The sequence below is a fragment of the Ursus arctos genome, unplaced genomic scaffold (assembly GCF_023065955.2).
Source record: "Ursus arctos isolate Adak ecotype North America unplaced genomic scaffold, UrsArc2.0 scaffold_2, whole genome shotgun sequence".
NCBI classification, from domain to species: domain Eukaryota; kingdom Metazoa; phylum Chordata; class Mammalia; order Carnivora; family Ursidae; genus Ursus; species Ursus arctos.
Genome location: NW_026622874.1, coordinates 19,195,798 through 19,217,406, shown reverse-complemented (window position 1 = coordinate 19,217,406; position 21,609 = coordinate 19,195,798). Strand labels below are relative to the sequence as shown.

Below are 21,609 nucleotides of genomic sequence, written 5' to 3'. Positions count from 1 at the left end.
AAAACGCATTTTCAAGGCAAAGCGACAGGACATGTCTGTCAGAAGACAGCCTTGTGTCACTCCCCGGTCGGAGGCCAGTTTCTTCTTAGCATGGTCAGTATGCTCAAACGTCGTTTCTTGCTTCTCGTGTCAAAGCATTATTCAGGCTACCTAGGATTCCACTGGCTGCCTTCCCAATAAAGTCTCAATTTTTAAATAGAACTGCAGCAAAAGCAGACACTATTCAAGCACGTCTCTCTCCACCACAGCTGCCGGCTGTCCCCAGAGCTGGGGGACAGTCCTGGAACGTTTTCTGTCGGGGCTCCAGTGAAGCCACAGGGACATGTGTGCACTGTGCGTTCCACTCCTTCCAGTGGAACGTTCAAGAGCTTTCTGATACCTCGAAAAGTGGCTTGGGGTGAAATGTGAAACCCCAGGGGAATCCAGGGATGTTGGGGGGGGCCTGGAGGGAAGGGAGGGAAAGAAGAGGGAAGGAGTAAGAATCAAAGAGCTGCTGCAGAGTCAGGAGGTCTGACTCCCTGGCTCCCTATGGGCTGTGTGAACCGTGGCAAGTCCCAACTCAGCGTCTTACCCGTCAAAGGAGCCGCTGGCCCAGCTGGCCGATCTCCAAGGTCCCTTCCAGCACATCCTAGGGTCACTCACTCAATCTCCCCACCCCGAGGCCTACCCTGCTATCTTGCTGTCTTCCCACCGTAACTGCAGGCTTTGCCTGGGAAAGCCCATCTACTTCCAGAACGCCTAGAGCCAAGCTGGAAAAAAAAATCACTTTCTAATGTAAGGCAAAACGTGCAAATAAAAGCATCACTGTCCTCCCATAAATTCCACCCACCACGCGCACCTCCTGTCTCGGACGGGAGGACGTGGCCAGAGGGCAGGACGCGGCCGGCCGGCTCCAGGGCGTCCTCTCAGCACAGCGATCCATCGTGGTCACTGACAGGGCAGCGAAATTCATACAGTAACTGCCAATAAATCACTCCTATTCTTCTGGTGAAGGACATCAGCGTCTGACCAAGGACATTAATTTGCACTTACACTGGGACTAAACAGCCTCGCAGGCCCCAGGGTCAGATTAGCAATTTGCTGGGTGTCTCCGGGCCAGAGTCCATTTCTACAAGCACTGAAACGTGTGCCCACCCTCGGAAGCCTGCGACAGCACCAGCGTACCCAGCGCAGGTCAGCGTGGGCCGTGACCAAGAGCGCGACGCCCACCGCAGGGCCCCTGCAGCTGGCGGCGGGGGGCGGGCAGTTCCCTGGGGCTGGGAGTGACGTGGGCGGCGGGGGACACCAGTGTGGCAGGAATCAAGAGCAGGGTGTAGAGAGGAGGACCAGACCGCCAGGGGTTGACCATGAGACTGTGGAGGCTGGGTCTTGTCTGGTGAGCAACGGGAGGTCCCCGGATGTTTTAAAGCTGGGAGCACAGGGCTCACATGGGCATTTGGAGGGGGAATGAAAGGGGCCCTCAGGAGGGTGTGGGAGAGGAAGGGAAGGGGACGGCTGCGGTGCTGGGAAGAGATGGGAGGCGAAGCGACAGTGACCAGATTCGTCTGTGCGGTTCTCTGCTGCGCCTCCCTAAGCGCCAGGCGGGCCTCCCCTCCCTCCGCTTCCCCCTGGTCTGAACCCCCTGGGCCTACCTGCAAAGCGCCTGGAGAGCACTGACCGGAGCACCCGCCTTCTAAGGCCTCCTGCGGCCCATCTTCCCCCAGCTCCCCCTGTACAGAAGGTGCTTATGGAGGAGATATCCTCTTCTTTAAACACGAAATGCCCGCACCGCATCTCTGTACGCCAATTTCATTTTTGTTTTTAGTCTGCCTTCTTTCCATCACTCTGCTCACACTGCTGCTCACCCAGGCCAGAAAGCAGAGGTCAAGGACTACATTTCAAAACTAAGCTGGCGATTTCTGATGATGCGTGCTGCCTGTCATCACACTTACAGGAAGGCAAACCGTGTGGCAGAGCCAGCCGCTCGCTCAGGTCGCAACGCCACTTATGGCGGATGACCCTGTCGAGTTATTCTCCCTCAGTCTCAGTTTCTGACTCTAGAAATAGGAAGTGTAACTGCCCACAGTTGTGATTACGGCTGAAAGCACAGACAGAGACAAAAGTCCTTAGTGCGGTGCCTGGCGAACAGTGTGCATCCAGTGGAAAATATATTGCAAGGCCCACATAACCACACTTTTTCCACATCACCTGCCAGTCAGTCTTTTCTATTCTCCAAAAGCTATATTTTTAACTTTCCTAATTTCCATATCTTCCATACATCACACTTCCCAGTTCCAGGCAAAAGCAGACTTCTTCCCTTTCTGGGATTGCAACAGATTTGTTCTCTGGCTGCCTATTATCTACTGATGGTAGAGTTGTGAAGAGAGCTAAGCTAACTGCTTTTGTCGCAGTTGAATTTTGTACATCTTTGCCCCATATTTCTTCTCCCACCCCAGCAAGAGACCCAAAGGTACGTGTTATAATTCTCTCAAAAGCTCTATTAAGGAATGAAAAAAAATATTTAGTACACAGAAAATTTCAGACATTACCAACTTTGAGAAAATTCACTGGTAACTAATTCCTGGCACAAGAATATGAATCACCATCATGTTAACATATTTCAAGTTTAAATACTCATAGAAAACTTTTAAAAAATTCATTATACTGTAGAATTGCCACACAAATTACCTCTGTAGAGCCTTAGAGAAGTCCCCAAGGGATCACTGTCTAACAACATACGATTCAGCTGACGTTTTAAGATTTTGGACTGAGGTAGCTAAAATGGCTCAGTTCTCTCCTTAAAATAGGTAGAACAACAATGAGGCATCACTACACACATATCAGAATGGCTAAAATCCAAAACACTGACAACACCAAATGCTGGTGAGGCGGTGGAGTAACAGGAACTCTCATTCATTGCTGGTGGGAACGCAAAATAGTACAGCCACTTTGGAAGACAGTTTGGCAGTTTCTTACAAAATTAAACATACTCTTACCATATGATCCAGCAATCATGCTCCTTGGTATTTAACCAAATGAGCTGAAAACTTCCATCTACAAAAAACATGCACATGAATGTTTATAGCAGCTTTATTCATAATTGGCAAAATAGGAAGCAACTGAGATGTCCTTCAGTAGGTAAATGGATAAACAAAATCCACAAAAAGACATGGAGGAAACTTAAATGCATACTGCTGAGTGACAGAAGCCGATCTGAAAAGGCTATAAAGGTATGATTCCAATTATACAGCATTCTGGAGAAGGCCAAACTATAGAGACAATAAAAAGATCAGTGGTTGCCAGGGGTTTGGGGGAGGGACAGAGGGATGAGTAAGTGGAACACAGGGGATTTCTGGGGCAGGGAAGCTGTCTGTAGGATACTGTAATGTTAGGTAACTTGTCATTACATGTTTATCAAAATCCACAGAATGTACCAAAGTGTGAACCTTACTGTAAACAATGACCTTTAGTTAATAAATTAACACCGGCTCATCAACTGTAACAAAGGTGCTACACTAATAGATGCTGATCATGGGGACCCTGGGGGTCGGAGGGGGGACTCTCTCTACTTTCCCCTCGATTTTTCTGTAAACCTAAAATTGCTCCAAAAAATAAAGTTTATTAATTGGAACAAAACCTGTGCAAAAGAATCATAGCTTCAGGGGCGCCTGGGTGGCACAGCGGTTAAGCGTCTGCCTTCGGCTCAGGGCGTGATCCCAGCGTTATGGGATCGAGCCCCACATCAGGCTCTTCTGCTGGGAGCCTGCTTCTTCCTCTCCCACTCCCCCTGCTTGTGTTCACTCTCTCGCTGACTGTCTCTATCTCTGTCAAATAAATAAATAAAATCTTAAAAAAAAAAAAAAGAATCATAGCTTCAGTACGTCAAAGGAACTTCAGTCCCCTGTGCAAACCCACCCCAGCTCTGCTAACTCCCGCTCCACCGCGTCCCTGATAGGTGGTTAGTTATCTGGCCTCCAACTGCACACTTTTTTGTGACAAGTCGCTTATTTCCTAACCAATTCATTTTGTATCTCTCACATCTGGCACAAAGCACACATGTGATAAACTCAAAAATCAGGAGAGCTTTAAGGATAAAATGGTCCGTCTTACAGAAAACCAAAACACATTCCTCTAAGTTTCCCCTACTCGAAGAATCAGAACATTAAGAGCTAGAACATACTTCAGAGATCTTGTGGTCTACTCTTCTCTTTTTATTGAAGAGAATACCAAGAGAAGGAGACAAAGAGTCTTCTATAAATTCCAAGCTACATGAATCAACCAACTCGCACCCAGAACTTTCAAGATGAAGACTTACCGCTTAGGTTTGAAGACAACTTTCTGTCCTCCTTCAAGTATCAGTAAGGCTTTCAGTTGTGTCCCTTTATAACCCACGTCAGCTTTAATGATTTTCTTGGTGGCCATGGCATGCATGATTGCCCCCAGCTCTGGTGTCTCTTCTGGGTACACTTCCCGGGGAACCACCCACTGGGCCGCAATCTCCCAGGGAGACTGCAAGGTGTGGTCCAGCTTGGGCACCAGCTCCACCCGCAAGCCAGCCATCATCCTGTGAAAAGCCCTCTGGTCCTCTCGGTTTGCAGCTGATGTGTCCAGGTTGTCAATCAGGAAAACTTTGGTGAAGATAAAGATGACAAGAAGAATTGCTAACAGCACGACTCGCTGCTTTAGCTTCATGTTGACCTCTTTTCCTTCTCCCCTGACCCACTCTCTCTCACTTATCAACGAGAGCAGGTGGTGCTGGTCAGCAAGAAGAGTCCATGATTATGCACACTGGTCCATTTCTTCACTGGAGCGCCTCCCACAATTCCTGCAAGCCCAAGTACAAAGCAAAATTCAGTCAGAGATTCTGTCTCTTCCACCCCTGAGTCTTTTGCAAGCCTCCAACATCTTACTCACTTTTTTATCCTTGCAAATCCCATGCTTGAGAAGACCCAATAGTTTAAAACTAACAAGTGTGGGAAAGGACTTCATAGGTAAGAACCAGGTACAATGAAGATTTTTAAAGCAAACACTCCTGTTTTAATAGGGTGCAGAGTCAGCTAGGATCCACTGGACTGGCTCCAAATTCCAGAACACCGACACAATGAGAAAAAGCACAACAAAAGCAACACGAAGAGATGCCTAACTCCTTCACTTTCATTTTTACCTTTCAAAATCCATAAAGGACTTTTGAACAAACCACCAGTATCTGGAAACTTTCCAGTTCTTATCTTCTCTAAATGTAAGTTTTATGACATGTTGTAAGTCAGGAACTCCTAAAAATGCCAAAGAGGATCCAGAGGAGAGCAATAACTCCTCCGAATCCAAATCCCCAGCCACCTTGGAAGTGTCCTATCTGTTGCTCACGTATTTAAATACAACACATAGCTCTACTTCATCAGTCTTCTGCTCATTATTTTTCAAAATTAAAATCCCTGTAAATCAGGGATAATCAAATCTGGATAAATTAAGTAAAGGAAAAACATATCCCTATCCCGTCTGGCTTTTAGTAGAACATGACCGGAAAACGAATGAAACCTGGTACTAGAGCAACACTATGGAGTCTGGACTGGTCGGGCACGTGACAAAGGGACGGGCGCCACAGACGGCAAGCAGCACCTGCTTCCGGTGTGGAGCGGCCCACACTCCGGTCTCAAGCTCACAGACTCCAAGCACGAGATTTCTGCAAGGGTGTCAAGAACACACAGCTCAGTCTCATCTGCATGCTGACAGGTGGCTTTCGGCTCCCCGCAAGCCCACTATGCTGTACGCGTAGCACTGGCAGAGACACGGGGGGCAGCAAGGTCACCGGGAGCGGCTTCACCTGCCACTTCCTTTAACAACTCAAACCAGTAATTGAAGACATAATGCCAGTACAAACGAGTGGGCAGACTCCCACCCCAACTGGAGCCCGCTCTCCTAGTGACAGCTGGAAACGCATGGAAACACAGCGGACCAGGGCAACCGTGCATTCCAAGGGCAACACCTTGCGGCGAGCGTGCTGAGGGGCCCTTCCTCCTCCGCGATGAACCACCCCTTTCCCTGTTTCTTTGCAGGAAGAAGCGGAAGGTGAGAGTCCAATTCAAATTCTATCGGTCTCCAGCCACCTGTTTTGTGTCATCCTCGTGTCACCTGGGGAGTACATAACACTTCTAGCTGAAGCAATGGTAATTCAGGTGCATCCAGAAGGTAACGCGATGGTAGCGAGTTTGGTGTGAAACTCAGTACCATGGTTCTGTGTGTTACGGGTACCAGCAGTGCTAGGACAGCGGATTTCAGAGGTTTCTGCTTGTCCCAGCACGACTTAACCACACAGCTCCTGCAACGATCTGTTCGACAGGACACATCACGGCCTCGGCGACAGAAGGTTAACGTGAAAATCTCACTGTGCCAGCGATCCCTTTCTCAGCCCCTCTGGCTGCAGCGAGTGACAGGCCTGGGACAATTCTGGCGTAGAGGGGTAAGCAGGGTGGGCGGCCTTCCTCCTCTTATAACACATTCTTCAGGACCGAAGTCTGGTTAACCCCTAAACTTTTAATGAAGCTGCTCATTTCATTCAGCATAAATTCCTCCCACGTGCTGTAGAAACATATCATATCTAAACACTCACCATAAACACTAGGGAGATTGAAGTTGTGTGTGTGTTTTTTTCTTTTAATTACTAATGCAATAGGAAGTTCCCGCAGCTCCAAAATTCAGACAAAACAAACTATCTAATTCCGTAGTCTTTGTGTCCTTTTAAGCTCTGAAACCTCGTTACCTTTTGAATAGGTCTCCAAAGAACACGTTCCTCAATCCAGGGCTGCAAACAATGCATGCACTCAACTAGGATAGGAGTTTATATGACGTGACCTGTAGAGTTTAAGGGCTAGATTATTTCACTATTTACCTCTGCAGTCAGGAGGGAGCACAAGTTGCAAGAGGCTAAAGGAGTTTTCGTTTGTGATTAGTCACCACATCCTGGTAGAACAAGGAAGACAGACAGCAATTTGGCATAGTTCTCTTAACTGCCCTCCATTCCCACAGCCACCAGCTTCATTCAGTGCTCAGCCCCTTCTACTGAATGACAAAGAACTGCCTTCCGGGCCTCCGGGTTTTCCAATGAGGACCAGAGGCTGCGCCACACTCAGTGTTCCGATCACACGCCACTTCTGATTTCTACAGATTCCTTAGCAAGGCAGGAGAGCCCTACCCTAAATGGCTTCAGCCAGTTTGTTCGCCAGGCATCCCTCTTCTCAGCTTCAACCCAAACGGGCCATGACCATGCTCTGTCCTTCCCGCCATGTGTGGGGCTGACTTCTGCCCTTGTCATTCCTTACCCTGGGACTTCCTCAAAATTCCTCTTGCTCCCACACTTTTTTCCCATCTTCTCCTGTTTAAAGCCTAATCTATCTTGCCAGGGCCATCGCCAAAGCCATACCTGGTCCCTCTCCACAGCCTACAGTACCCTTTCTCCTTTAGACCAGCACTTAACTACATTCTGCCTTGTCCAGTATCTTCTTGTACGTGGTTTTCGCTTGCCCTCTCAGAAACTGGGCTCTTGGTGATCTCAACTGTCGTCACGATCCCGACAGTACCCTACAGCATAGTCAGGGGAGATGCTTTATTCACCTGAACTGAACAAACCACTACAAACATCTTGGGACTCTGGTGGTGTTTACTTCCTTCGATATGCGGGATCACGTGAGTGCACGGCACCTTCATGCTGGCTCTCCTTGATCAGCTTTCTTCTTTTGTTTGGCAATCTACTTCTCTACCGACTCCCTAACTACTCAGTTTAGCTCAGAGTATAGTTTCTTCTTCTGAAGAAACAATGACAGTTCAGAAAGGGGTTTTCTTTTAGCTGGAAGCCTGCTATTCCTTCAGCCCACAGGGCAAGCACAAGGATATTTAAGAAATCGATAAGGTGGAGATTATGGTGGAATTTCTACCAAAAAGTCTCTTCTATTCCAAAAAATGTGTGAGATGAATGATATGGAATCATACCATCCTCTAGTGATGGTACACTTCTTACTCTTTACAATGATCGCCTTCACTCCTGTGTGCCCGAGAAGGGAGGATACCCAGCATGGGGTTTCCATGCTGTGCTGTCTTCTCATCTTGCTGGAAACTATAGCATGCATGCTGTGCACTCCGCAAACTGGGCTGCTAAGAAGATACCCCATTTCGGATACTAAGGAAATGAAAGCAAGACCACTGGGTTTATTCCAAATTATTCATGAAAATTTCAATTGCATTCCAGAGGACTCTGCCTGCTCTATTTCATGCCTTCACCTCCTCCCATAAATGCTGCCAACAGTGTAACACTGTCCGGTTTATATTATGGTCATTTATTTTAATGGTTCTGTTATGTGGAACGGAGCCCACCTCAAAGAACAAACAGACTCAAGGCAATAACACAAGTCAAAAAATGTTAAGTACAAAAAAAGGCAATACAAATGGTAGTTTTTGTACTAAAAGCTGGCATAAGCTCTCAAATTGGATTCTGGAAGGTAGACCTTTCTGAGGAATTTTCCCCCTGAACCCTGGTTTCACCCGCAGCTCCATCAGCTCAATGAGGCTTGCGATGGAGGCTCATTCTTCACTCTTACACACACACACACTCTCTCTCTCTCTCTCTCTCACACCATCCTACACATTTGACAGTTGTTTTATGAGGACAAACTTATGACTATTAAGTTGCCTGGGGAGAAGAGATACAGATTCCACAGAACAAAAGTCAGGTTTTAGTATGAAGTCCTCCATCCAGTGCTGGGGGATCATCTACAGAAACACGTCAGTGCACAGGTCTAAGTCCCTGTGCGATAACATACGATGTCTGTGGCTGCCGAGGAACATGAGAACACCCGGCCGCTTACTTACTACCTTACTAGGGACTCCCCACAAGCCACCAGTGAGGTTCCAGGTCTCGTTGGCAGCAGTACCCCCTTGAATCTCCCTCTGATCAACAGACATCCTCACACTGTTTCTCCTCAGGTCATAGAGGAGAAATCCCAACCTTCGCACAGAGTCACTGAAAATGAAAGCTTCAGGACTAGCCCTTCCTTGTGCTTTCAGTTCAATGGTCAAATCAAGTTCTTTCCACATAAATGGAACGTAACATGTCTGCGAGTGTCAAGTACCGCGAGGAAAATGTTCAGTATGAACATTTCATGCAGAAGGCTACTGACAAAGGAGATTTGGGGCACAGTAGGTGGAATTTATTATATAACTAGTATACAATCTTATTTACTCACGTAACCTCCCTGCCCTTGATCCTGCGTAGGAGTTACAAGGACCCTTTTACAAACTTCTTCTTTAGTAACTGCTGGTTTCAGCAAAGCTCTCATGGTCTGGTAAGGATAAGAAGAGGTAAGGCCTGAATTTACTTACAAGTTTTTGGTTGATTATCTACAAAGATAGACACCAACAATTCCTCCCATCAAGAAGCAGAATCTAGGGATGCCTGGGTGGCTCAGTAGGTAAAGTGTCTGCCTTCGGCTCAGGTCATGACCCCAGGGTTCTGGGATTGAGTCTGCCTCAGGCTCCCTGCTCAGCGGGGAGTCTGCTTCTCCCTCTGCTGGCTGCTCCCCCTGCTTGTGCGCTCTCTCTCTCTCAAATAAATAAATAAAATATTTTTTTTTATTTTTTAAGGTTTTATTTGAGAGAGAGAGAGAACGAGGGAAGCTGAGCAGGGAGCCCGATGTGGGGCTTGATCTCAGGACCCTGGGATCATGACCTGAGCCAAAGGCAGATGCCCAACTAACCAGGCACCCCCAAAAATAAAATCTTAAAAAAAAAAAAAAAGGAAGTAGATTCTATTTTTTTCTCCCCTGGAACCTGGGCTGGCTCTTTAACTTGCTCTGGCCAAAAATATGCAGTGTAAGTGACTGTGTGCCAGGTCTGGGCCTAGTCCTTAAAAGACCTGGTAGCTTCCAGTGGGGACCCACCCACTACATAAAGCAACTTGGGCTGGACTACTGAATGATGAGGGACCCAGATGGAGAGAGAGGCCTGGTCAGCCCCAGCTGAGTTGCCAGACACGGAAGTGAAACCATCCCAGTTCCACTTGAGGTCCCAGTTGAATGGGGTCACACGAGTGATCCCAGTCTAAGCACCAAGTGGGCAGAAGAACCAACAGGCTGAGGCCTGCTGACTTGCATGATCATAAGAAATAACAAATTACTGTTTTAAGCCACTAAATTTTGGGGTGGCTTGTAAAATCCAATATTCTCACATCTAGTCTGTCCTTATTAACTATTTTGGGGACATTAAAAATATCGAGGGAGACGACACAGGGAAATAAATCATGTGACTAAAAACAATTCTCTCAGGAAGAAAGGAAACGTTAAAGTAACCATTAAATATAAATAAACATTGGATTAATCAGTTGCTAGACCATATTTGTAAACGGTTATTAGTGCCTTCTACAGAGCAATAAACTCATTATGAAAGTTACACACCATTTCTACTTATTTGTCTTCTTTGTAGATGCCTTGGAAGATACATAATTAAGGTCTCTTTAAGGTAGCACAAGAAATAAACAGACTCTCACCTGGATCACTTTTTAAAATCCACTTGCATACTTAAGAACAATCGAGGCTAACCTGGCACCCTCACACAATTACACATGCCCAGTTTGTAAAACCTACCATTCGTACTTCAGCCAAAGCATAAATAACAGCAAAAATCGCAACCTTTCGGTACCAAAATAATGATAATAATAATAATAATAATAAATAAATTTAAAAAAAATCAGAAACAGATACACTTTCGCCCTGGGCCAAGTCTGATATAAGGCTCTTTTGTTTTTTAACTGGTAGTGACATCAGAGCATTGTGCTGCATGATTAACTGTCCCCTAGAAATAAATGCAGTTTCTCCTCATGGTTACTGGCAATTCTAAGTAAAATCAAGAGCATTCAGGAATCTTTCCACCTAGCACTGGATGCTTCTTTCTATACAGGAAGTCAAAACCACCAATACCAAAGGCATCCAGTGTTTATCACCTGACTAAATCCCGAGCATCCGCAGAAACCCAGCCCGTTCCCGCACTGCCAGCCCCTGCCTACCACAAGAGCACAGTCTCCGGCTGCATCTTCAAATAGCAGTCTTCAAACAAAAATGCCAAATAATATTAATCAGGATCTACATGTAGTTTTCCTTTCTCTGCTAATTCTCTGCTTAAGAAATAGCTTCTTAAAGACAAATACCATATGATTTCACTCATATGTGGAATGTAAGAAACAGAACAAATGAACAAAGCGGGGGGAAGAGACAAACCAAAAAACCCACGCTCTTAACTATAGAAAACTGGTGGTTACCAGAGGGCAGGTGGGTGGGGGGATGGGTGAACCAGGCGAAGGGGATTAAGAGTACACTTATCAAGATGAGCACTGAGCAAGGTAGAGAGCTGTTGAATCACAAGGCTGTACACCTGAAACTAATATAACACTGGATGTTAACTACACTGGAATTAAAATAAGATAAAAAAAAGAAATAGATTCTTAATTCACCTGCTTATTCTAAATATAAACTCTTCCAAAGCAGAAGGGTTAAGAGGATGTGCTCTGGATTCAGAATGCCTGCTTTACCACCTACTATGGGACTTGGGAAAGTGATTTAATGTCTAACCTCTCTGGGCCTCAGTTCTTTCACATGAAGAGTGAAGTAAGAGCACTATTACCTAAGTCACAGAGCTGCAGAAAATCAGTGACATTACCACATATACTGTGCTACAATTAGTGCCTGGACAACCCACAGTGAGCACCTGTTAGTCCTCATTACCAGATCGAAAACCCAAAGATGACGACCTGAAAGGAGAAGGAATGACAAAGAAAATAACCCTCGCTGGTCATGTTGTCTTCTGGGGTGCAGAATGAGGGGCTGAATTCCCAAGTCACACTACAGAGACTTTCAGGTGGTCTTCTATTCCTAACCAAATCCTTTCCTCAACTGGAAGAGTAGCTAAGACTGAAGGCAGGTAGGTATCTTGAAAATGGGTGCCGTGTGAAGAACACTGGGAGGCTATGGCACTGACTGGACCGACCTGTTTCTCTTCTCTACGAAGTTCAATTCTACCACAGTCAACGATTTAAAGCATCAGGGTTCTTCTATTCCATGAACAAGGCTGAAATAAAATGCCTTCACAATCTTCTTCAGTTTGGAAAATAAGCTCTTTGTTTTAAAGATGACAGCTTTGCATGTCCTAAAGCTCTTTTTTAAAGACTTATTTATTTATTTAGAGAGAGAAAACGCGTGCGTGCGTGAGAGTGGGGGAGAGGGAGAGGGAGAATCTTCAAGCGGACTCCCTACTGATCGCAGAGTCTCCACGGGGCTCGCCCCCATGACTGTGAAATCATGACCTGAGCAGAAACCAAGAGTCCATGACCCTGAGATCACGACCTGAGCCGAAATCAAGAGTCGGCTGCTTCACTGACTGAGACCCCCAGGCGCCCCTGTCCTAATGTTCTTAAGGTAAGACTTAAGAGTAATTTAAAGCTACAAGTATAGAAAATTGAACTCCCACAGTCCAAATTACTCTGAGTGTTACATTTTCCTCACTGTTTTCACTTCCACTTAAACATTTATTCATATCTGTAAAATCACAATGCCCCCACGTGAAATCCTCTAACAGTTTCTCGTGAAGGAAGCCAACTACAATGATCCCGAGGCATTAATGAGGCATTAAGGTAGTCTCTCTTCTTGGGTGTGAGAGCAAAACTGAAATAGGCAATAAAGAGTGTTTGCTTCCTCTGAAAGAATTCAACTCCTGCAACCTGTCCCATTTAAACCTTGATTTAGGGCAACTCTCTAACCTTATTCCTTGAAAAATGAAAAGAAAAAATCTTTAGCTCACACTGCTAGTGAGGTTTGTTCTAAAAAACCAACATAGGCCGTGTTTGCTGATCTAGAAACTCTTTGGAAATGTCTAAGAATTTGCATTCTGTTTCAAATGGGCCAGGTAAAATGAACCTTCCCAAGTTCTAGGTATTTCACTGCTTATTTATCACTATATAATCACCATTGAAGACTATAGCATAGAATGTAATTTCCATATAGTGCCGAAATACGGAATTTCAAAGAATATAACATTTTCCTTCAGATTTTCCAGCTTTCCGTCTTTACCTTTCAGTTCACTACAGTTTTTTGGAAAGGTGTATTAGCTTTATGCAGCAACAACACCTCACATTATTAACCTTACGTTCCAGGTGTGTCGAGCTGATGGGCCACAGATCACGCTAGAAACGGCAACAGGAGAACCCCTACGCAGGTCTGGGCTGAATTGAGGCTGAGTGGCTCCAGGCATGATCCTTTTGTTAGAATATGAATATAAATACACAACACACACACACACACACACACACACACACACACACACACATTTCTGGGCATGTCTCTCTCCTCTACTATTCTGTGAGTTCCTCGAGGACAGGGGATATATTTTACTCTCTTTGTACTTCTGCAGAAGCTGGCTCAGTGCAGGGTGCAGGAGAGGTACTCAATAAATGCCTACTGAATAAAAGGAGTGAAAAGCAATGGAGAGAAAGCCTTATGGTTAGAAAAATTTCTTCAGCTCCTTGGTCTAAAGGTGGCCTCTTTTGCAGACAAAGAGAAATTAAGTCCTGTAATGAATTCAGGTGTACAGTACAGTAAAAAAAAATGCAGAAATATCAAACATATATACCAACTTTATACATCCGGTTTTAAATTGCTGCCTCTGTATACCCTGCTTCTACCCTTCAAGGCAAACGACTCCTGCCAACCTCGGTCCTGCCATTGGTTGGGTCTGGGAGTAAAGACGAGCTGCAAATGCTAAGAAGACTGGAAATGGCCCAAGACACTGCCCAAGAATGACACAAGACGGGGCTGGAACCAGGTCTTCAAGTGTTACTGGTCACGTTTCTGAAATGAGAACTGACACTTAGTATTTCCATATCATTTTCTCTTTTCTACAGGAGACCCACAAGAACATAAATGTACCCAGACAGAGTGCAAGGTCGCTATCTAAACCAAGGATAAGAAACGAGGAATCAACGGGGAAAAAAAGGTCTTGGGCAGCCAAAGCCATGGTCACCAAGTTCATCCACTGAGGGGAAGGGCGGCAGACCCTCGCTAAGCCCGTGTAGCTGTTCTACATTCAATCAGGAAGCAGAGTCATCTGGGCAGCGACTCCACCGAAGATCAGAAGCTGCCAATTGACAAGAGGGCAGCAGGGACACTCACAACAGCAAAAGTCCAGCTTTCCCACCTCTGAAAGAAGAGACCGACTATTAAAAGCAGATTCAAGAAGTCAAACCGTAGAGGGGGCATACAACCTGCATATTCCGGTCGCTTCAAAGCCTTGCCTGATTATGGTCAGTAATGGATACTAGCAGCACAACCTCAAGTCAATAACAGAAAGGTGAAACCATACTGTTTAAAAAGCAAACAAAGCACGGGGGGCGCCTGGGTAGCGCAGTCGTTAAAGCGTCTGCCTTCGGCTCAGGGCGTGATCCCGGCATTCCGGGATCGAGTCCCACATCGGGCTCCTCGGCTGGGAGCCTGCTTCTTCCTCTCCCACTCCCCTTGCTGTGTTCCCTCTCTCGCTGGCTGTCTCTCTGTCACATAAATAAAATAAAATCTTTAAAAAAAAAAAAAAAAAAAAAAAAAAAAAAAAAGCAAACAAAGCACGTAATGTATTGTGAAATTTTTTTTCCACAATGAGTATAGTCAAAACACGACTTTCCACACATAAGACCTATTCCCTAAAAACAGAAGACAGCTGAAGCGCTGGCACAGACACAGGGTGGAAAGCACTGGAGAGCCTGGTACAACAGGCCGGCCCTGTACGGGGTCTGTTACACCCGCAATAACATCGGATTCCTTGACCTCCTTTCATCATGTCCCCAAAGTAACATCTTCTCCTCCATAGGGCTGTTACTGCGTCCGAAAGTACAAACCACACACACACCAAAGCTCTTTCCCGCATCAGGCTCCATTTCTTATCTCCTCCTGGGACGACAGATGCGCCTCCAAGACTCATCAAGCCTGGAGCTAGGCCTTTCTTTCCTCTTTTGCCTTTGAAGGCAAGACAAAATCACCACTGAGATCTTTGCGTTATATTCTCTCCTGAGATGGCTCTAGCAGTCTAGCAGCCGTGGTGACATTTTAAGTTGGTCAGAAGCTGGTTTCAGTTGCAAAGTAAGGTCTCCTGGGCCCTAGGACTGTGTTAGTGAATTCATTAGTCCTTGGAGGGGGGGGGGGTCACAGAGGCAGCTCAAGTATGGAAAAGAGGGGGAGATATGTATAGGTTTGGAATGAGGAGCTGCTGGAGAAGCACTTCGGGGAGGGACAGTTCTCCTTTCCCATCCCACCATGGCAGGGATGAGGAGATGCACAGTCAGGGTCAATGCTAATGGCGCAGCTGTTACCCAGAGCGCCAGTTCCTTTCTTAAGGCAAAAATATTGACTTCCAATCCAACTGCTCAAATTAGTCTAGCCAGAAAAGGCTACGGGAGCCAAGTCCGTGAGGCTGCCCCAGACTCTGAATTCCATATAGCCACAGAATCAAATCACAAGACAGTACGGAACGCCCTTGACAGATACCCATCTTTTTTTTTTTTTTAAGGAATATTTAGCTATTTTATTCTATTACGTAATACATTTTTTAAATGTTCCTATTTTCAAGATTGTTTTCAGTTCAAAGGGGCTCAATTACAACAGCACATCGTTTTAACTCTTAAAGATGTTATAGTAAATGGAAAGTGCTGGATCATATCTGCCTTTGTATGAAATTTAATCAGATTATTAATATTTGGCAAGCCTTCAACTCTACCATTTAAGCAATATACAGATACCCACCTTAACAGTAACTTTCAACAGTAATCTGCAACACATTCTTGTCCTTTTTTTCTTAACGAAAAGAGGAACTAACCAATTTATGTACTAGAGTAGTTCCCCTTCCTTCATACTGTGTTCCATTCACTCATCCAACCTCCAAACATTTCCTGCACACCTACTATGCACACCGCGCTTTAGGTGCAGAGAGGAAAGTACGCCAATTATCATCACTGTTACAACATACCGTAGTGCCTTGTCATTACGTACACTTCCTACCTCAATCTACAAAACCACATGGCCCTTAGTCCCAGGGTGACCTGACATCAGCTTCAGAAGACTATCTACTTTTTATTGTTTGCAACTGTGGCCACAGGATAGAGGGAGCAGCCTGTGCCTTTATTACGAGACTGCACCAAGCAAGAGACAACCGCTGCGGTTGCTATTTTAAAAAGTTATCAATTCGAGACCTAAAGTATCTGGCTTCAGGGCTCACAGCATGAAAATGATGGTCACACAAAATGTGGGAAGCTGAAGTCTGCCCTGCAAGTAAACAAACAAACAAACAAATTTCATTTAGAAATTCACAATTCAGAAAAGACAGAAAGCAGAAGCTTTCAGGCTGTATGAGAGAGCTGGAGTCTACAAATGTAAATGAAAAGAATGGACTGAAAATCAAAGAGTTATAAACTCAACATAAAATAATTCTAGGACGTAAAGGATTAGACGGTACAAACAGTGATTTGTTTGTTTGTTCCCCAATTCAGAGTACCCAGAAAGAAGCAGGGCATGTGTTTTCAAGTTTTCACTCTTTAACCAAATCGTAGCTAGTTGCCTACTGGCTTCAGAGAAACAGCAGAGCAAATCAATGCCACATTTTCACCAGCCACACTGAAGAGAAGCTGTGGGCTCCAAGATTTGATCATCTTTTGCCACATCCATTCTATCACCACACTTTCTTGTGAGTGAGGTTGAGAATCCCAATTACTTACTTGTGCCTTTTTATTCTCCTTTCAGATAGAGGAGCACCTCCTGTTGACTGATTCCACTGTATGGTTCTAGGGACCAAAGGCCAATGACTTCATAAACTTCAGAAAAGTTATTAACTTAACACAGAACGTTAATTTTAAATCTACGTTAGGTTGGCTCTGAGTCTAGAATAATTTAGCATCTTTAACACCTGTACCTCAGTTTCCCAAAGCCACGTCTTGATGAAAAATAATATATGTGGAAATGCTCTAAGGCTTTGCTCAGAGGTCCTGCATAAACCAAGGAATAAGCACACCGAGGTCTCTACCTCAATTTTTAAAATCAACTCTAACGAAATTTATGCATTAATTTATAACACCAGGAGGAGAGGAATAGTTAGCAAACATCAATCTTAATCACCAAAGTACAAATGTATAAAGTCCTCCAATTTAAAAGCTAGAAGATCCCACATTCCTATTCCTCTTTTCAAGGTGAGAAATCCAATCTCCAGAGGGAAACTGGCTGGGTGGGGAGGACAATGATACCTGGCTCTAGCTAACCACAAGTCACAGTATCAAGACTCTCTAATTTTCCCAAATTATAAACTCCTCACCCATCCAAGCGATGATATAGCCATTTAAAGGATTAAAATTCCATAACGACCAATCATGCCCCATCCTCTCCACTTTCCCTCCAACATCCTTCCACCCCTTGTCTTCCTACCAGAAGACTTGTGGACAACAGAAGCCTGATTAGAAGGAAACTCTAATCAGATCCCACAATCAAGGGCGCAGCTTGACAACTGCTCAACATTCATCATTAATGGCAACGTTTCGGTTCGCTTTTAATCGCGGGGCCATCACACCCGGAAATGAAATCTCAAGCGCAACCTACTTCGGACTACCCTATCATTTCCTTAAGTTGTGCCCGACTGCGAGTGCGGGGTGCACGACCCCGAGAGACAGCGGACCCCGGGCACGGTTACCCCGCCTCCCGCCTCGGGCCTGGTGGTCCACTTGTGCTTCTCCGCCACGAGGTGGGCCCGCCGGCGCGCGATCCTCCCCTGGCCGCCGCAACGGGCGCTCGGCGGGACGCGAGGGCGGCACCGGGGCCAGTCTCTCTGGGGACGGCGCCTGGGTGCGAGGGACGCTCACTAGAAGGACCCCGGGCGGCCCCAGGTAAGGCCGCGCCTTAGGCGGGCCGAGAAGGCGCCCCTCCAGCCGCGCCCGCCCGCAGGAGCCCGCTTGGGGGGCCAGCGAGGCGGGGCGCGCGGCCCGGGCCGGTCTCCCAGGCAGCAGCCGGGCCGGATCCGGGACCCGCCCGCGGCCGCTCGGGGGCCGCTCAGGGCACCGGCGCCCGGCCCCTCGGGGAGGCGCCCCGCCCCCAGGCGGCCCCCGCCCGGCGCGCGCCACGCACCGCACCCCGCCCGCGGGCCGGCCCGCACTTTCCCGCCCGCCGCGCCGGGGGCGGGGGTCGCGTGCCCTCCCCGCCCCCACGCCGCTCACCTGCTCGGCCCTAGGCTCGCTCCATGGCCGCCCGCGCGGTGCGGTGCGGTGCGGTTCGGCCGCCCCCGCCGCCTCCGGGGAGGGGCAGCCCCACGCCGCGCTCACCGCCCCCAGCCGCTGCCGCCACTGCGGCTCCCGCCCACCCCCGGCCCGGCCATTCCCTGGCCACTCTCCCCGCGCAGACCCGGCGGTCCCACACCCACCCCCCCGCCTCCGCGGCGCCCGACTGTTGGTACCGTCCTAGCGTAACGCCTTCCCCGCGGCCAATCCCAGGGCTCACTCCGTGAGGCCCCGCCCCCGCCCTCCGGTGGGCGGGCCTATCCGGCCTGCTCCGGACGGCCCCCTTTAACCCTTCCCGTCCCGGGGCGACCCTGTTTAACTCCCTCGGCGCCAGCTCCCGTCTCTGCTCCTCCTCCTTCTCCCTGCCGCCCGCCCCACTTCCAGAAACTGACCTCGAACTTCCCTCTTGCTTTCGCTTTTCCTTTCCTGATTTTCGTAAGCAGGTAGGACACCAGGCAGCGGTTCTGGAGAGCTTGGGGTCCTTTAGGTCCAATTCTACTTGTGAGAAGCAGTTTCCCTGCTCCTTCTGCCCATTTAATTTGCCTCGACTGATGCTTCTGCCTGTCAAAGCGTATCCCCCTTGTCCAAAAGAGGCCAACCTTCCTACAGCGCACAAATCGCTCTTCCTTGGGACCAGAGCAAACTCCCTGCTACAGTTAGTAGCATTTCGCAAAACTGTGATTAATTTACTGTACTCTTAGTTGTTTAATGTCTGTCTCTTGCGGTGGACTATAAGCCCCACGAGGGCCAGGCAGTCGTGTCCCTTTCTCCAATGCCCGTCACCCAGCAAACTCCCTGTAAATGTTTGCATGAGTCTCCCTTCCCTTAAGTTGCTCCCTTTCCACCGATTGCATACAGACCATCCGCTATATAATGCACCCTTTCATTTATTCATCGTATACTAAGCTTGGACTTAGTGTATGTCTGAAATATAATGCACGTTGTTTTGTGGGATAAGATGCAGGGGCGGGGCGAGAGACAGAGCTGACACTTTGTTCAGGCTACATAGTTCATTTGAGCAGTCGGGTGTAGTGGATAGAAGGCCTCCTAACCCGTGGCGTGATACTGGGTGTGTCACCCAACCGCTCAGAGTATTGGTTTCCTTATCTGCAAAATGGGAGTTAATCGTGGTCTCTATTTCGCCAGGTTGTTGTGAGGTCCAGATTAGGAAATGTGTGGGGTAACTACTTTCGCCTTATTGTATAATATATGAGTTATTGTTCATGTGTGTAGTTACTGAGCACTTACCATCAGAAGAGCTAGAGAAATAATTGGGCGGGACACCAGTCCCAGACAATCTAGTTAGGGAGGCAGCCCCTCTGCAGAAAACAGTCCCTGCAAGGAGTCCACTGTCAAATACAGGAGGAGTTGTATCAGCTTTTTACTGGATGTAGTTGAAAGGACTTGGGGGTCATTTTCTGACCATGGCATACATAATTCTTAGGGAAATGAGCTGGGTAGTTATGAGAGTCTACCTAATTTCTCTGCGTAGGAACATTGGTCTGACTGCCATCCGGTAATCTCCCTGAAGCTTGTTCACGACATCAGGAGATCATAAAACAACAGCGCAAAGCCACAGTTCCTCCAAGGTCCTTTACCTGAAAGGACGACTCCCCTTCTGTCTTGGCTGGAACTCTGACAGGGATAGTGAGTGTTGACTGTCGGACTGTCAGTCTCCGAGAAGGCCAGCACCGCCTGCAGCTTCAGCTTCCCGGGGATCCCTTCTGGCGCTGAGGACATTGAGAGGTGGATTCATGGCCTCTCTGGGCAATCCACTCCGGCGCTTAATTTCACATCCGTCAGATCCTTCCATCCACCCCATAGGCTGCAGGAGAGACACACACACACACTCTCTCCTCTTCTGTCTTTATAGATGGGGAGCCAGGGATTTAGGACCTTCCTGCTTTCAGACAGCAAAATTTCAGTCCCGCAGTTTTCTCTTCACTGGGCCCCATGATTCAGGCTCTCTGCGAATGTGTACCCTGCACCAGGCGCAGTCCTCCCCCTCCACCGTGTTCTCTTCAACCCTCTCTTCCTGGAATGCGCCTTGCTTCCCCCTCCAGTCAACAGTCAATATATTCTAGGTACTGTGGGCGATGCAGTCATTAAAGAAGGGGACTCTGCCTCTAAGAGTTTACATGACTGGCACACAGGAAGCAGCTGCAAGGGATACGGAGGACTTAAATTATGCAGCAAAGACGCTGTGATCCCTGAAAGAAGCAGGGTCCAGGGAGATAGTGTGGGCTGCGATCGCCAGCGAGGGAGGATTAAACATGGGTGCAAAACATGGGTGGGAGAAGAGAGGGACAATGTGAGCCAAAGTTAGGTCATGCCATGTGAGCTTAAAGAAAGACATCCTTAGCCAATGATAGAGAATGGGAGACTTTTCTTCCTCCCTTCCATCCTTCAGTGAATGTCTACCACGTGCCAGACACTGAACTGGACCCAGCCCACGGAAAGGCCCAAGAAAGCCTGTTCTCGTCCTTGAGAAGCTGACAGTCTAGTCTTGAGAACTAGAACAGAAGGTCAGGCAGAACCCCCATTAGGGAGGTATGAGACTTTGCCGAAGCTTCTGTGATGCTTCGTTCAGAACTCAGAGTGTAGTTCTAGCTCCCATCTCCCCGCTTTGCCTCTCTCGTCCCTCTCCCCAAACCACAAGGCTCTTCAAGACGCAAACTGACTTTAGTTCATCTTTGTTTACGTCTGTGGAGTGCTCTCCCTTCACGGATGTGTTGAAGTGCCCGGAGTTGAAATCAGAGCAGGAACTTGGCTGGCCCCCTCCAGCCACGGGCGTGCTCATGTGTCCTCAGTAGAGGAATCTTGGTGAGTAGCCCAGTGCAGAATCCTCCAGGGGCTTGTCCGCAGCCTGCAGAATTCAATAGCAACAACTCTGCTTGGCATTTTCAGGCCCATGTTCTGCTAATTTCTTACCTTCCACCCTAAAGGACTCACTTGCTCTGAGAACGTGCCCTTTTCTGCACCTATGGTTGTAATCATCCAGATGCTTCCCCTTGGGGTTCCCACCTCACCCCACCCCCATCTCCACTTGTGAAAATGTAAGCTATTTTTCAAATACCATTTGCTCATGAAGCCTTTCCTGACCTTTGCAACTCTCCGTGTGCTCCTGGGCTTCGAAGACAGTACTTTGTGCCTCTTTTGCAGTATGGTTTGTACTGATATCTTTGGGGATATCTCTGATCCCTTGCCCTGGATTGTAAACCCTTCAGGGTCAAGGACAGTGTTTTATCACACCTGTATCTTCCATAGCCACTGTGCGTGAACACTCAACACTTGAAAAAGAA

At 47.4% G+C, this 21,609-nt stretch overlaps 1 protein-coding gene across 4 annotated transcripts in view; it reads right to left on the bottom strand.

Annotated features, from left to right (window-relative positions):
* The window catches only part of FAM20B (FAM20B glycosaminoglycan xylosylkinase), a 41,940-nt gene extending 23,581 nt beyond the window's left edge, over nt 1-18,359 (bottom strand). Inside the window, exons 1-3 of one of the 4 annotated variants that reach the window (XM_044387887.3) lie at nt 17,728-17,971; nt 16,766-16,831; nt 4,295-4,804 (exon numbers count right to left, since the gene is read on the bottom strand). In XM_044387887.3, the coding sequence (XP_044243822.1) occupies nt 4,295-4,671 (377 nt within the window). In that variant the 5' untranslated portion in view covers nt 4,672-4,804; nt 16,766-16,831; nt 17,728-17,971. Of the gene's footprint in view, nt 1-4,294; nt 4,805-16,765; nt 17,684-17,727; nt 17,972-18,247 lie in introns of those variants that run through there. The other 3 variants (XM_057315708.1, XM_048224870.2, XM_057315706.1) reach the window with 3 other exon arrangements.
* Between the last annotated feature and the right edge of the window lie 3,250 nt (nt 18,360-21,609).